General features: G+C 36.2%; 2 protein-coding genes and 1 pseudogene across 3 annotated transcripts; 1 reads left to right on the top strand and 2 right to left on the bottom strand.

The window, feature by feature from the left end:
* The first annotated feature begins 614 nt into the window (after positions 1-614).
* LOC147285278 (uncharacterized) lies at positions 615-7,876 on the top strand. The gene is made up of 15 exons (XM_086242918.1): positions 615-656; positions 770-891; positions 1,034-1,090; positions 1,639-1,758; positions 1,888-2,007; positions 2,261-2,402; positions 2,519-2,689; positions 2,862-3,017; positions 4,587-4,693; positions 4,868-4,958; positions 5,482-5,623; positions 5,762-5,918; positions 6,564-6,680; positions 6,829-6,955; positions 7,557-7,876. Exons 1-15 carry the CDS (start codon positions 615-617, stop codon positions 7,821-7,823), a joined length of 1,938 nt encoding a protein of 645 aa, XP_086099044.1. The 3' UTR covers positions 7,824-7,876.
* Positions 7,877-8,457: 581 nt separating this feature from the next.
* Positions 8,458-10,245, bottom strand: LOC147285277 (cytochrome P450 CYP82D47-like). The gene is made up of 2 exons (XM_086244128.1): positions 9,248-10,245; positions 8,458-9,113 (listed from the first exon to the last, which is right to left on the bottom strand). Exons 1-2 carry the CDS (start codon positions 10,193-10,195, stop codon positions 8,487-8,489), a joined length of 1,575 nt encoding a protein of 524 aa, XP_086100254.1. The 5' UTR covers positions 10,196-10,245; the 3' UTR covers positions 8,458-8,486.
* Positions 10,246-12,306: 2,061 nt separating this feature from the next.
* LOC147285276 (cytochrome P450 CYP82D47-like) lies at positions 12,307-14,588 on the bottom strand (annotated as a pseudogene). The gene is made up of 2 exons (XR_015122364.1): positions 13,270-14,588; positions 12,307-13,080 (listed from the first exon to the last, which is right to left on the bottom strand). The product of XR_015122364.1 is annotated as a cytochrome P450 CYP82D47-like (transcript).
* Positions 14,589-16,301: the final 1,713 nt, after the last annotated feature.

Raw genomic sequence — 16,301 nt, 5'->3', positions numbered from 1 at the left:
AATGTTAAGTCTTATATTACAATATATAATGTTAGGTGTCTCTCCACCTATAACCAATTAGTTTTAGGATAAATGTACATAGGACAAAAAACTATTATTGATTTTAACTGAAACAGTCCTATCCAAACCAGCCTTCCAAACGAGGCTTATAGGTAATATAATCCTTAAACAAATTTTTTCCTTTTTAAAAAAGAAATTTAAATAACAAAACGATCTGCTCCAGATGATATAACGACTCTTGCACGCCTATATATCTCTGATATAGCTAACAAACAGTGTTGGCGACTAAGTAACGACATTACAAAAGAGAATGGCGTGGAAAAACTTGTATTGCTTTATCTGTAGTTCAAGGAAACTACGACTATATAAAATCTAAACGTATTCTTATATAATATAACCCTTTCTATTAATTATTGTCTTTACTCAATATTTGCAGCTTAGCTTCAGCAGAGAGGTAAGACTAGAATACAGTACTGTTCTTCCATCTCATATATATTATTATGTTGTTTGAGATAATCTAGCTAGCTTTCTAGTAATAACAATATTATTCTTTATTTTTCAGAAATTCACTGAAAATTTAAAAGTTGCAAAAATTAGCTAGCAGCCTCATGATCATGGCACCACTTGGGGTGCAATTGCATATTCAAGATAATCATGTAATTCAATTTTATTCATTTCCTCTTCCTCTCTGGTGCATGCCCTGTATTTTTTTTTTTCTTTTTGTGTGTGCATAATTTGATAAAAATTAATTACTATTGTATACATGCAGGTAATGATGGATAATGGAATTGTCCAGGTGACATTATCAAACCCAGAAGGAATTGTCACTGGAATACGATACAATGGCATCAATAACTTGCTTGAGATTCAAAATGAAGAATCTAATAGAGGGTACACCATTACAACATAGTCCATAACTTAGAAAAATGTCCTCTAATTTCCTTCAACTTATCGATTAATATTGCTGCTAAAAACTTTAGTCATGTAAGAGTCTAATTAATTTCTGGTTTGGAATGGAAAATATTAATTGTAGGTACTGGGACCTTGTTTGGAATGCACAGAGCACAGGAACAACAGGAATATTTGATGTGTAAGGCACACGTACTCTTGACTTTCTACAATTCTGTGGCAGATAACATCGTTTTTGTTTTACTATATATAAATATTTTATTAGACAATTTAACAATATGAGATATTTTTGCTGTCAGAATATGAATCTGAACCATACATTCAGTCAAGAATTAATGCTAAAAAAGAACATTTCCGAGTCTTACCATTCATGTCATATTTTATTATACAGTAAAATGTTTTAGTATAAATTAATTGCATGTTAAGTCGATGTTCTCTTTGTTATACATTTACGTCCAAAACTAACAAACTTATCACATAAACTATATGCTCTCCCTATGCGACAATATATATTAACTTATAGTCTTACAGGTTATAAGTTTTGTTGGGACATCCCTTTTTTATTTTCTTTTCATAGAATTTGACATAATATATGGTTCCACTTAACTAAATCAGCTAGTCAATCTCATTTCACAAGAAAATATTGTTATAATCTCATTTCATAGAATTTGACATAATATATATATGGTTCCACTTAACTGAAAGATTTTAAAAATATTTTCCATACAGGATCAAAGGAACAAGTTTGAAGGTTATAGTGGAAAATGAAGAACAGGTGGAGCTCTCTTTCACAAGAACCTGGGATCCCTCCCAAGAGGGCAAGTTCGTACCCTTGAATATTGATAAAAGGTCCTTATTGCTCGATCATTTCAGTACTTCCAATGTGCTAATTAAATATTTTATTAAATAAACTTACTGAAAACAATAATATATCGATTATTATGATGATTATGTATAAGTATTTAATTAATTTTGTAGGTTCATAATGCTTCGAGGTTCCTCAGGCTTCTACTCATATGCCATTTACGAGCACTTACAGGAATGGCCTGATTTCGAACTTGGAGAAACCAGAATTGCTTTCAAACTCAGAAAAGACAAGTATATACAAATTCCCTCAATTTATATATGTGGACGATATTGCTATACAACCTAATAGTTTTACCAATTCTTTTCCCCAACATATGATGAATGTGCATGGTGTGACGAATGACGATATCATGTGGCATAGGCTAAAAAACTAAGTTGGAAACAAAAAAGTTGAGACAAATAGCATTTTCTAGAATTTTAAATGACTGCTCGATTTCACGAGTAGGAACTAATTAATAATATATGTGGCATTTTGAATGAGTAGGTTTCACTACATGGCAATGGCCGACAACAGGCAAAGATACATGCCGTTGCCCGATGACCGTTTACCACCGAGAGGCCAAGCCTTGGCCTATCCTGAGGCAGTCCTACTTGTCAATCCTGTCGAGCCTGAGCTTAAAGGAGAAGTACCTACTATTTTCTATATATCTCATTAATTAATCCTCTCCCAACATTATTAATTAATTTCATTGATAATGTGACAAAATATATTATTGTACTAATTGGGTTGCTAATTAATTAGGTGGATGACAAGTACCAATACTCATGTGACAACAAGGATAGTCAAGTACATGGGTGGATATGCACCGACCCACTCGTAGGGTTCTGGCAAATTACACCCAGCAATGAGTTCCGATCTGGTGGACCTGTTAAACAAAACCTTACCTCCCATGTTGGCCCTACCACTCTTGCAGTAAGTAGGGCCAAGACTCAATCGTGCACTATGTACCAAAATTTTAATTTGTAGAAAACAAAGAGAGTTAATGACCTTTTAATTAATACATATATAATTAGTTGCATTAATTTGTGATGAATAATAAATAGGTTTAACCTTTTGTTTATTTAAACATGATGATCGGTATCAGGTGTTTCTAAGTGCTCATTATTCTGGAGACGACTTGGTGCCTAAATTTGCAGCGGGTGAGCAATGGAAGAAAGTTTTTGGCCCAGTTTTTATGTATGTTAATTCTGCATTTGAAGGAAATGACCTACTTTCGTTATGGGAGGATGCTAAAATACAGGTTTAATGCATTTTCTTTACTTTTCTTGCAAAATATATATAGATGATAAATATTGGTGTTCAAGTACGATAATGATAAATGGATTATATATGTTTTTGAACTATATTAGTTGATCATATCATGTGACATGTATGTTTATTAATATGTTATAATAGTTAATTATAGAGCAAATTACAATTTAGTACCTCAACTTTATATGTTGTTTCAATTTAGTACCCCAACTTTGAAACCTTGCAAAAAAGTACCTCAACTTTCATTTTGTATCAATTTAGTACCCCAACTTTGAAACCTTGCAAAAAAGTACCTCAACTTTCATTTTGTGTCAAAATAGTACCTCCGTTAGTTTTTCTGTCAAAATAGCAGGGGTATTTTCGTCTTTTCCTTAAATTTTAAAAATAATAATTTTTTTTGAATAAAAAAAATTTAAAAAATTATTTTTAAAAAAATTATTTTAAAATAATTAAAATTAAAAAAAAATTTTAATTTTGTTTGCCTTCCCCCCCCACCCCCACCCCCACCCCTCCCCTCCCCTCCCCAACCAGCCTCTCCCTTCCCCTCCCCAGCCAGCCCCCACCCTCCCTTCCCCTCCCCTCCCCAGCCCGCCCCCCCTCCCTGCCCTCCCTGCCCTCCCCTCCTCCCCAACCCATCCCCAGCCCACCCCCACCCACTCCCCCTCTCTCTGCCCGACCCACCCCTCCCCCCACCCCACTCCCGTCGCACCCCCTCCCCCAGCCCCAACCGCCGTCGCACACCCCTGCCCCTCCGCCCAGCCCCGTCGCACCCCCCAGCCCCAACCCCCGTCGCACATCCCAGCCCTCCCCTCCTCCCCAGCCCATCCCCAGCCCACCCCCACCCACTCCCCCTCTCTCTGCCCGACCCACCCCTCCCCCCACCCCACTCCCGTCGCACCCCCTCCCCCAGCCCCAACCGCCGTCGCACACCCCTGCCCCTCCGCCCAGCCCCGTCGCACCTCCCAGCCCCAACCCCCGTCGCACATCCCAGCCCCAGCCCCTCCCTTCCCCTCCCCGCCCTGCACCCCTTACCCAAAAAATATTTTATTTTATTTTTTTAAAATTTTTTAAATTTGTTTATTAAAAAAATAATTTTATTATTTTAAAATAATTTTTTTAAAAATTTTATTATTTTTAAATTTTATTTATTGAAAAAAAATTATTATTTTTTAAATTTAAGGAAAAAACGAAAATAACCCTGCTATTTTGACAGAAAAATTAACGGAGGTACTATTTTGACACAAAATGAAAGTTGAGGTACTTTTTTGCAAGGTTTCAAAGTTGGGGTACTAAATTGATACAAAATGAAAGTTGAGGTACTTTTTTGCAAGGTTTCAAAGTTGAGGTAGTAAATTGAAACAACATATAAAGTTGAGGTACTAAATTGTAATTTGCTCTTAATTATATAATAAATGAACCATATCACGTGTCATATGATATAATCAATTAATGTGATATATTAGTTAATATGATCCATCTAGCATTATTATATACACATTTTATTGTGTGACATTTCATCACTAGCTGAAGTAAATTGATGAATATTGTATGGCTGCAGAGGTCTATGGAAGTCCAAAGTTGGCCCTACAGCTTCCCAGCAAGTGAGGATTTTCCCAAGTCAGACCAACGGGGTAACGTTAGTGGTAGACTACTTATTCAAGACAGGTACGTATGCATATATTAGATTGGTTCGCACACGAGACTATTGACCATTTAAACACTCACTTAGATTGGTTCGTGCCAACGTACGTTCACACTTGAAGTTTTTCGCTATTATATATATAATTGGTATGGATTGCCATCTTTTATTAATGCTATTGTGATCATTTCAATATCTAGGTATATTAGTGATGACTATATATCAGCAAATGGCGCATATGTTGGGTTAGCCCCGCCAGGAGACGTTGGATCGTGGCAAAGAGAATGCAAGGTGACTGAATTAATTATTAATTTGGTACATAACATATATGGTTGCAACGATTTTTTTAGGGAAAATTAGCTTCCTAGAGTGAGTTTTAAATATTATGTAGGAAGAACTATTGATTAGGCTTGTGATATTTCTCTTCATTTTTGTTTGAAAATATCTGAATGAACGTATTACCTAGATTGCGGATTCTAAATCTTTCTTGTTGAGGGCATGAAAAAATACTCTAGTCTCGTTAAGACATTTCATTGAATACCTTCTTCCCATAACAAGAAAAATATAAATAAATCAACTAAGTCGCTGAAACAAATTAATTCAGAATATTTTGTTAGGGGGGAGAAAGATTCTCTTGCGTAAATTTAAAAAAGGTGTAAACATAAATTTATATTATGCGACAATAATTTTATGGAGAGAACAGTTGTCCTGATCGAAAGGAGATAAACGGCCTAGCTTGATCGATATCCATTCAAACATATTCCCAAATTAATTTAATTTTCTCTTAATTAATCTCACATGTCGTTTAATTTAGGACTATCAATTCTGGACGACAGCAGACGAGAATGGGTATTTTGCCATAAACGACATACGCACTGGCGACTATAATCTCAATGCATGGGTCCCTGGTTTTATCGGGGATTACCAATATGGTGTTGTTATCACTATAACCTCAGGTAAAACTTAATAATTCCTGAAATAATTTCTCTAGATTTTTTTTTTCGAAAAAAAACAAAACAAAAATTTTAAAAACAAAAGATGGTTCATATATATCTTACTCATGATCCAAAATGGAAACTATATATGGAATGCAGGTTGTGACATTGATATGGGGGATCTTGTATATGAGCCTCCTAGAGATGGCCCCACTTTGTGGGAAATAGGCATTCCTGATAGGTCTGCTGCAGAGTTTTATGTTCCTGATCCTAATCCAAAGTACATTAACAAACTCTATGTTAATCATCCTGACAGGTTTGTCCTCGATCTGGTTATGCATATAATGCTACATTATCTTTGGTCCAAAATGAGGTGGTTTTGAGTTTAGAATTTACTAATTTAGAGTTAAATCATAAGCGTTTCCAATATATGGTTTTGTATTAAAAAGATAATTAGATAATTAATAGGGAAATCATATAGTTTTGCATATAAGTACAAGGCCAAATGACATTTTTTGTCCCTATATTTTTACGAAATTTCCACTTTGACCATGTTTTTTAATTTTGGCAATTTCAATTCTAACTTTCATATGATAGCAATTAAGTTTAAATAGTTAACATCGTTTAAATTGTTAAAGGAAAATTCGACGTGGAGCACATGGCTTCGCACATGAATGATATTATGAACATCTTAGTCCACCTAAATACCTATTTAAGCCCTTAACTTTCATTGAACATGCACATTTATAGTTTGGCCTTGAAACATTTTGTTTTTCTAAACTAATTACGTTTAATGGTGGGTAGCAACTAGCTAGGTGGTCAATATTCTTTCACATGATCAGATCACATTGTTACATGAATAGTTCCCAAGTAATAAAATTAGTCATTATAATCACCAGAGTTAGTCGTATAAGATCTGAATTAAGGTATTGATATGTAATTGTCTTTTATATATTGGCAGGTTTAGGCAGTATGGACTTTGGGAAAGATACACAGAGTTATATTCTGATAAAGACTTGGTTTACACAGTTGGTGTTAGTGACTATACTAAAGATTGGTTCTTTGCTCAGGTTACCAGGTCATGCCCATTTCTTCTCAAACTGGGTTTTGTTGACCCAGAATTGACTTTTAATTATGGTTGTCCTTGTGATACAAGGAAGTGTCTGCTTAATTATTGAATTATTGTTTTTGCTAATTACTACCTTAATTAATTTCTCTTATTACAGGAAGAAAGATGATAATAAATACCAAGGAACTACTTGGCAAATCAAATTCAAGCTTGACATTGTAGACCAGAGTGGTTCGTATAAGCTGAGACTAGCAATTGCATCTGCAACTCTTTCTGAATTGCAGGTATATGAAACACTATCCACTATTTAACCTATTGATTAATGCCCCCAAGATCAATCACACATGCCTGGAGATTTATAGAATTAATTATATGGATCAAATCATAATTTTGATAGCTGTAGTTTTAGGCTAACTTTCACTTTAGTGTCCTAATTTCAATTTTGTCAATTGTGTGTTGTAGTTAATTAACAATTACAATTAAAATGAAATAAATATTTTTGTCAAATTAATTGACGAAATGCCTACATAATAAGCACGTGAGGGAATATTCCAGTCGTCTTGTGCTCCATAATAGGCCTGTAAAAACAGCCAAGGCCCGACGAACTAGCTCTAACCCGGCCCTATGGGCCGACTCAGCATAATGTTATGGGCAGGTCTTACGTGGCATGTTGTGAAAATTGTAGGGCCTAGGCCTTACATTTTAGACCGTAGGCCAGCCCGATCCTAGTTATAATTGAAAAATAATTAAAATTTGTTTCATATTTTTGGAGATTCCCATAATTTAATATACAAAAATCAAGGTTTGAATTTACTTGGAACTGTTAATTAGTAACATTGTTTGCAGTTGTTTTACATTGCATGTGATGAATATTTACTTTTATAGGTTCGGGTAAACGATCCAAAGGCAAACCGTCCTGTATTCACAAGTGGGTTGTTTGGGAGAGACAATTCAATTGCAAGGCATGGAATCCACGGGCTTTATTGGCTTTTCAATGTGGACATACCCAGCTCTCGGCTTGTTGAGGGAGATAATATCATCTTTTTGACGCAGCCAAGAAGCTCAGGCCCTTTTCAAGGCATTATGTATGATTATATTCGCTTAGAAGGTCCCCCATACCCAAGTGCCAAAGAAGAAACTTCTTCTTGTTAGTTGTCTCTATCTTTTGAAATTGAATAATCTAATTGTTAGAATTTTGTTTAATTTGTGCATCCATTTCAATCCAAGTACCAAATTAGCACAATTATTCGACAAGTTTCAAGTGTGATTTTCACAATCGTGGCTCTTCTTTAATTAATATTATCTTTTTCATAATTTTGCGGGGAGCAAGCGAAAAGTGCAAAATGTTATATATACAAGAGTAGTAAATTTTTCCTAGTGAAATATAAGCTTTGGCTTATATATCTATCATTTTTTTCATTCTCTTAGTTGTGATGTCATTGTTGTTATAAATTTATCTCTATCTCTTATCCCCACATCATTATACCAAACAATGCAAGGGATAAATGGTAGAGATTGAAAATTAAGAACACAAAGCAGAACTAAGGAGAAACGATTGAAGAGCCATAGCTCTATAATTTCATTATTACAATACCATAATACGAGTCTATCCCACTACTACAAGTTCACTTATTTATACTGATACAAAATAGACTAAACATTTTCATGCACCACTAGGAAAGTCCAACTGATAATTTATGTTAAGGGTTCCCAAAACATGAATTAGACTAAGTACGTTTTCTAATTGCATGAACCACATCACATATATAATTAAACCATTCTTGGAAATACCAAAAGCCTCGATCAACTTCATGATTACTCTTCATATAGTTGAGCAGGAAGGCGTGGAGTGAGAAGCACTTGAAATGGGGTGGCTTTGTGGTTGGTTAATCCCACTACCCCGCTCATGTCGACGGGCTTATCCTTTGGGGTTGCAATTTGAAACCCGTGAAGTAAAGCAGCGAGTGTTAGTGGCATAACCTTAAGAGCAAGTGACATCCCAGGACACATTCTCCTACCACTGCCAAAGGGTACCAACTCAAAATCCTGACCTTTAACTTCCATGCTCTTGTGGGATGTGAGGAAGCGTTCGGGTCTAAACTCATTCGGGTCGGACCACACCTTTGGATCTCGCTGAAGCTTTGAAAGATTTACAAAGAGGCGTGTACCTGCCGGGACATGGTACCCACCTACGATGCAGTCTTCCGTGGACTCATGTGGCAGTGCCAGTGGCCCTGCCGGGTATAAACGCAGCGTTTCTTTGATAATGGCTTGGAGATAGACCAAGTTCTTGGTGTCTGATTCTTGGACTTGCCTCTCTCTACCCACGTTTTGGTCTATTTCTTCTTGGGCCTTCTTTAAGGCTTCACGGTTGTTGAGAAGTAAAGCTAGAGCCCATGTCATTTGCACTGCAGTGGCTTCTATGCCTGCTAAGATAACAGCCTGCAGAAAGAGAACCCATTGCCCAAAGTAAAGAGAAGAGACAACCTTGGCAACCTCCATATCCGAGGTGATCGATGAATAGACCAACTCAAATAGTAAATAAATAAAAGAAATTAAATGCGAGCATATATTACCAGGGAAGTAGCTTTACTGACAGTATCAGCATCATAAGCCGTAGTAAGTTTATCCGCACCATCAGCATCAAGAAAGGAAAGCATGACATCCATGAAATCATGCTCATCCCCAGAATTCTTCCTCTTCTGTTTATGCTCTTCAAGCCATCCTTCAAACACATGATCCAGCTCCTTTGCTATCTTCTTCATGGTCCTCTCATGGCCGCCCAAGTCCAACCACCTCAGCATCGGAACCGCATCAGACACCACGAAAGAGCCAGCCAACGTCAGAAAATCCTGGAATGTCTGCTTTCCCAAATGATTACTTTTGGAATTTGAATTCGTGGCTTCAAGAAATCGCTTCCCTACAGTCATCCTAAACACAACGTTTTGGTTGATGTGTCCAAACCACTCCTTCATCTCCACCAATGCACCACCATTGTTATTGAGACATCGTTGGTGTATTTCTTTGATCGACGCCTTCACTTCAGATTCTCGAATGTGTTTGAGCATCTCGAGGCGTTGGTTGGATAAGACCTTCAGCATCATAATCTTGCGTATTTGGCGAGAGTAGTGGCCATAAGGGCTGAAGGGGAGGAAGGCGTAGTTGTAGCCCATGATTTCTGCAGCCATGAATTTTGGGCGCCCGGCAAGCGCTTTGTCGTTGGTGGTAAAACACTCTTTGGCTAATTCTGAGCTGCTCACAATCAGAGCTTTGTGCACTCCGATCCGTACAGTGAAGATTGGTCCGTACTTGTCAGCCATTTTACCAAACACTAAATGGCCTGGTTGTGAACCTGATAATAAGTGGAGGTGGCCAATTACAGGCCATGCTCCGCCAGCTTCTGGTGGTTGTAATTTGCTCACGAACCTTCTTGATTTCCATAATTGCAAGTAGAGAAATAGTGAAAAGGCCAGTGTGGCTGCCACAACAAGTAGTAGATCAGATGAGAGGTGAAAGTCATCCATGGCTCTTAATTTTCAACCACTGGTTTGAGTTTGAGGATTTGGGATTGCAAGAACTTGTTATATAGAAAAACAGTACTATGGACCCCTTGTGAGAGACTCAATTATTGATGACAATTGGCAATTGTTTAGAATATAGTTCCAAATAATTGATGTTAAATAATGTTGAGAAGAACCAACTAAACAATATCCATATTTAACATGTGGGATCAACAAAATCAGAGTAGGATTTACAAGGGGGCCTGGAAATATGTAATGATACATGTGTATATTGTTCATAAAAAACAATTTACATCTCTATATCATTTATTTTAGGGTCCTTTAGATATATCTTCATTTTCAGTACTCCACTTTAGAGTAGCCCAATAGTTACGTAAATGTGTGTGCAGCTTTTTTTTTTTTTATTTTACGTTATATAATGGTTTAGGCATGAATTTGTGGATATTTAAAAAAGATGTCATTGCTCCAATTTAAGTAATATTTAAAAATCCATGATTTGAGCCATTTATTACTTCTAATTTTGAATGTCGATGAAATTTCATGATTCATGCATCTAATTCAAAAACATTTGTTACCAATTCACATTAACATATAAACACTTAAATACAAAAAAAAATTAAACACCCAATCTACATATAATATACCTATAATATAAATTAAAAAAAATGAACACAGTAAGCCTCTATTTTGGGTAAAAAAAAAAATTTAATAAAAATATAACAAATCCATCAAATACAAAATATAGCACTAAAATATATAAATACAAATACCAATACTTCGGACTCAAGTACATAAAATAAAAGAAGAAAAAGAAGAAGATACCTATCACTCAGGTCAAGAAGAAGATACATATCCCCCCAAATCCAACCTCCTTTTGAGGTATATATACCAATGGTTTCATCACCTCTTACTTAGGTAGAAAAATGTAGAAGAAAAATAAAACCAACAATCATGAAGGGCTTGGTGTTGAAAAAAAAAAGAAGAAGATTAAAGAAAAAAATGGGAGGAACAAGAAGAAGATTGAAGATTGATGATGAAGAAAAATCAAAGAAAATGAAGATCAAAGAAGAAGAAAATTAAAGAAGAAGAAGATCGAAAAAACCACAAATACAACCAAAGCAAAATAATATGAGCTTATCTTCATTTTTCCTTCAAGCACTTGAAATAATATGATTTCGAATATAGTTCCAAATAATTGATGTTAAATACTGTTGAGAAGAACCAACTATAAACGATATCCATATTTAACATGTGGATCAACAAAATCACAGTAGGATTTACAAGGGGGCCCGGAAATATGTAATGATACATGTGTATATTGTTCATAAAAAACATTTTACATCATATCATTTATTTCATTTCATGCATATGTCAGCTTTTCTTGTGTGTGTCAATTATAAATTATTGTTCTTTTCCGTGCCATCATATTATAAAGCCAAATATTTAATTTGTCTACTTACCACGTGAAAACAGAGGACATGAATTGCCTGTTTACCAATAATGCTTCCATAAAATGGGTTAACTTTGGTACATGTGTTCGACTGTGGTATGGCGTCCGTAAATTCCTTTTTTAAGCAATTTTTTAATTTTTATTCCATTCCCGATAGGGTTTGATCATTGATCTTATTGGTATAATTGAAATTTACCAAATCACATATCGGTATAAATCCAAGATGTGCATGCATCATTAAGAACAAACAGAGAGCTAGCAACATATTGGGAGGACAGGGTATTGAGCCATCCACAAACCCTAGAAGACCATGAGCACGCAGTATATATTCCATTTGAAACAACCATGGTATGTAGTTATAGTCATATAAGTGAACAGAGATTAAATTGCAAATATTGGAAAGAAGAAACATATATAGGAGGTTGAGACTGAACAGAGAAGATTGGAGAAGAAGAAGAAGATGATGCAGACGAACCCGAATTTAGGGCAACAAGTTGAGAATTTGCAAGAAATAATCTTTAAAGTGAAAGATCCAAAGTGTTTGCAAGAAAAGAAAAGAGAATCACAAAGATCGAAGAATCACCAAGAAAATCCAACATAGCAGGATAATTTAAAGATTAGAATGGAATAAAAAGTTAAAAGCCATATAATTTTAATTGAAAAATGGAAAGTGAAAGGAATCCAGATTAAAAAGGTCCCATTATTCAATGGCAAACATTTATTTAAGTACCGCTAGTCACCCATTTCACAAATTCAAAGATCTGGCAAACATTTGATTCAACATCAAACAACTATACCCCTCTATCTGAGAGCAGAACATAGCAGTTTGCCTTATTTGGTATGTTACTCATAAAGTTGAGCAGGAAGGCGTGGAGTGAGAAGCACTTCAAGTGGGGTGGCTTTACTGTTGGATAGTATCACTTCCTCACTCATGTCAACTGGATCATCTGCTGGGGTGGTAATATCAAAACCCGTGAAGCAAAGATGCGAGTGTAAAATGTAAAAATTTGAGGCTAAGTGACATTCCAGGACACATTCTTCTGCCAGTGCCAAATGGTAGCAACTCGAAATCTTGACCTTTAACGTCAACGCTCTTGTGGGTTGTGAGAAAGCGCTCTTTTGGATCTCGATGAATCTTTAAAAGGTTAACCAAGAGGCGAGTTCCTGCAGGGATATGGTAGCCACCTACAATGCAGTCTTCTGTGGACTCATGAGGCAATGGGAATGGTGTGCCATTGTATAAACGCAGAGTTTCTTTGATAATGGCTTGGATATAGACCAAGTTCTCAGTGTCTGACTCATTCACTTGCCTCTGTCTACCAATGTTTTGGTCTAACTCTTGCTGGGCCTTCTTTAGGGCTTCACGCTTGTTGAGAATTGAAGCCAAAGCCCATGTCATTATCTCTGCAGTCGTGGCTATGCTTGCTAAGAGAAGAACCTGCAAAACAAAGAAGGCAACAAATTAAATGCATTGCAAATAAATGTGTCAAGTGAGAAAATTTGGGTTTCAAATAGAGGATTCAAATCTTCAATTGGATTTTTCTTTACTAGTATTTACTTAATTTTTAATTCTAGTGGTGTATTACAAATTTAAGAGTGTATGAGTAAAAGAGTATTGGATTCGTACCAGAGTGGTAGCTTTAATAATAGTATCACCATCATAAGTCGAAGTAAGTTGAGTAGTATCCAGAATGTCAAGCATGGCATCCATGAAGTCATGCTCATCATTATCACCCTTCACTTGGCCATAGATGTTGTTCCTCTTGTGCTTATGCTCTTGTAGCCATCCTTCAACCATATGATCCATCTCCTTTGTTACCTTCTTCATGGCCTTCTCATGCCCACCCAAGTCCAACCACCTCAACATCGGAATCCAGTCCGACACCACCAAAGTCCCACGCAATATCTGATATTCCCTCAAAATCTCCCTTGAGTGATTATCCATAGCTTCCGAATATCGTTTCCCTATAATCATTCTAAACGTAACATTGTTGTTTACGACCCCAAACCATTCTTTCATGTCCACCAACACTATATTGTTGTTACTCTTGTGCATGCAGCAACGCTCATATACTTGTTTTATCGATGCCTTCACTTCTGATTCTCGAATGTGTTTGAGCGTCTCAATGTGTTGGTTGGACAGGACCTTTAGCATCACTATCTTGCGCATTTGGCGAAAATAGAGGCCGTCAGGGCTGGTGGAGAAGAAGGCGTAGTTGTAGCCCATGATCTCGGCGGCTAGACATTTTGGACGGCTGGCGAAGACTTTGTCGTTGTTCTTCAAACACTCTTTGGCTAATTCAGAGCTGCTCACAACAACAGCTCTATGCACTCCCATCTTCACAGTGAAGAATGGTCCGTACTTGTCCGCCATTTTGGCCAATACTAAATGGGCTGGTTCAGAACCCACTAGCAAGCGGAGGTGGCCAATTATCAGCCATGCTCCGCGGGCTTGTGGCGGTAATTTTCTGGCGGGGGACCATAACAGAGAGTAATAGAGAAATAGTGAAAAGGCCAATGTGATTGACACAACACGTACCAGATCAGGTGAAGAGAGGTACCGAAGGTAATCCATGGCTAGCAGTTGAACATTCAAGTATGTGGAATTGGGTGCTTAATTGCTGGGTCTCTAGCTCGGTTAATAATTGAGGAGTTCGTAGTTTTTTCTCAGCAGTTTTAGATGTTTTCATCAGCTCTGTTTTGTAGTGCGTAGTGCATGCTTCAACTGCAATCTCCGCCAGATGCGTGCGCTCTTTCCAATACTGACCGACCTCCACATGCATCCATGAATTATAATTGATGCTGACACGCAAATATCATGTGAGCATGCAGCTAAACATCTGTCAAACATGCCTAAAAAATTTTATTTCCTTTAATTTGGGCATAAAATCCAACAAAATAAAAAAAAAATCCTAAATTTAATCCCTAAATTCAATTAGGGTTCTCAGTTCTCACATTTAAACCTAACCTAAATACTCAAATTTAATCCCTAAATAACTAAATTCATCCCCAAACATTTAAACTAAAATTTAACTTAGGAACAAAAAAAAATAAAATAGAAGAGATTCAAGAGAAATACCTGCCCATGCCGAAAATAAAGATTGAAGGAGATGATTTGATGGCTGGTGAGTGGTGAGACTGATTGAGAGTTGGGACAGAGCGAGCGACCAGAGACCGGGAGAGAACGTTGGTGTCGTTTTGTTTTTATTTTTTATTTTAATCAGGGTGGGCTGGGCTTAGTTTTTTGTAACATACTCAAATAGAAAAAAAAAATTGGGATGGGCTAGCCACAATATTAAAGCCCATCTAGCGCTCTATATGTCATCCGTCCATGTCGCTGGCTATTTTAATGAAGTATTTCTTGACAAAATATATATATATATATATATGGAGGAATGCTCTAAAATTAACTGGTTAGTAAATTAATACGAAGCTAACCATGCTTTTAGGATCACCACATAACTAATATCATAATCCAAACCGTCAATTATTTAGGTCATACTTCAAAGATCATCATTGCAAAAAATTAACTAAATCGGAAATTATGTAGTTATCTAATTCAAATCAAATAAATAGACGATCAGTGTTTTCGATAAAAGCATATAAATAGTTGTTGTTAAAATTAAATGACTAAATGATTTCCGATTTTAGAGATTTTTTACATAGATGATCTTTGAAGTAGGACCTACAAAATAGATGGTTCGGATTTTAAGATTACATTGTGCAGTGGACCCAACATAGTAGTTAGTTTTGTATTAACTTACTAACAAGTTAATTTTAGAGCATTTTTGTATATTATATATATTATATTTAATTTGCTTGTGTATATCATTTACGCTTAGAGTGGGCTGGCTAACTGGTGTTATTGCCAGTTTGGCACCCAAAATAATTACTCATTTATGTGGTACATTACATATCTTTATAGGATCAAGCAAACCCTCCTATATTCACGACTGAGTTGATCGATATGATTGTTATTTTGTAAAAGAAAACTATCAATATTCCATATTCGAGAAAAAATATTGTAGTGATCGGGTGTTAAGCATTAGCCCACAATATTGGATGCACTTAGGTTGATCGAAGTAATAAAGTAATAAATATTTATTCGGTCTTTATCTAATAGCTTAAGCGCTTTAGAATGAATATTCAATATGGTTTGAGAGCCACTAAGTAATTAAGTATAGGTTCCCTTAACAGGGTCACAAAGAGAGACCATTTGTCCATGTATATGAACACCGAAAAGCGAACTCCCAGGTAAGAAGAGTCTCTTGAAGACTAGTCCCATGTTGGATGAACGTACTGAGTGTCTAATAAAGCCATATATATATGCTAGCTGATTAGGTAGGGGGACTAGAAATGTACTTCTGATCTTTGCCTTTTACAAAAAGATGCTTGATTGAACCTAATTAAGGAAGGGCATGCTTGATTTATGCCTCCTAATTAAAGGCGTAAACTCTTTCATCCACAGGCTTGATATTTGAATCTATTGCTCAAATCATGTTTCCACTTGAATATCTAGCTCACGGTTTAAACCTAATTAAAGATTTGCTTTTCACAATGATGTTTAATTACTATTGTTCCAATTAAACATACGATATATAATCAAACCAAGCTAGTCATCCATCACACAAATCCAAAGAACTTGCGTGACTAGTGATG

This window comes from Dryas octopetala, chromosome 5 (genome assembly GCF_963921425.1).
Source record: "Dryas octopetala chromosome 5, drDryOcto1.1, whole genome shotgun sequence".
Taxonomy (NCBI): Eukaryota; Viridiplantae; Streptophyta; class Magnoliopsida; order Rosales; family Rosaceae; genus Dryas; species Dryas octopetala.
This window is presented reverse-complemented; position numbering and strand designations above follow the sequence as displayed.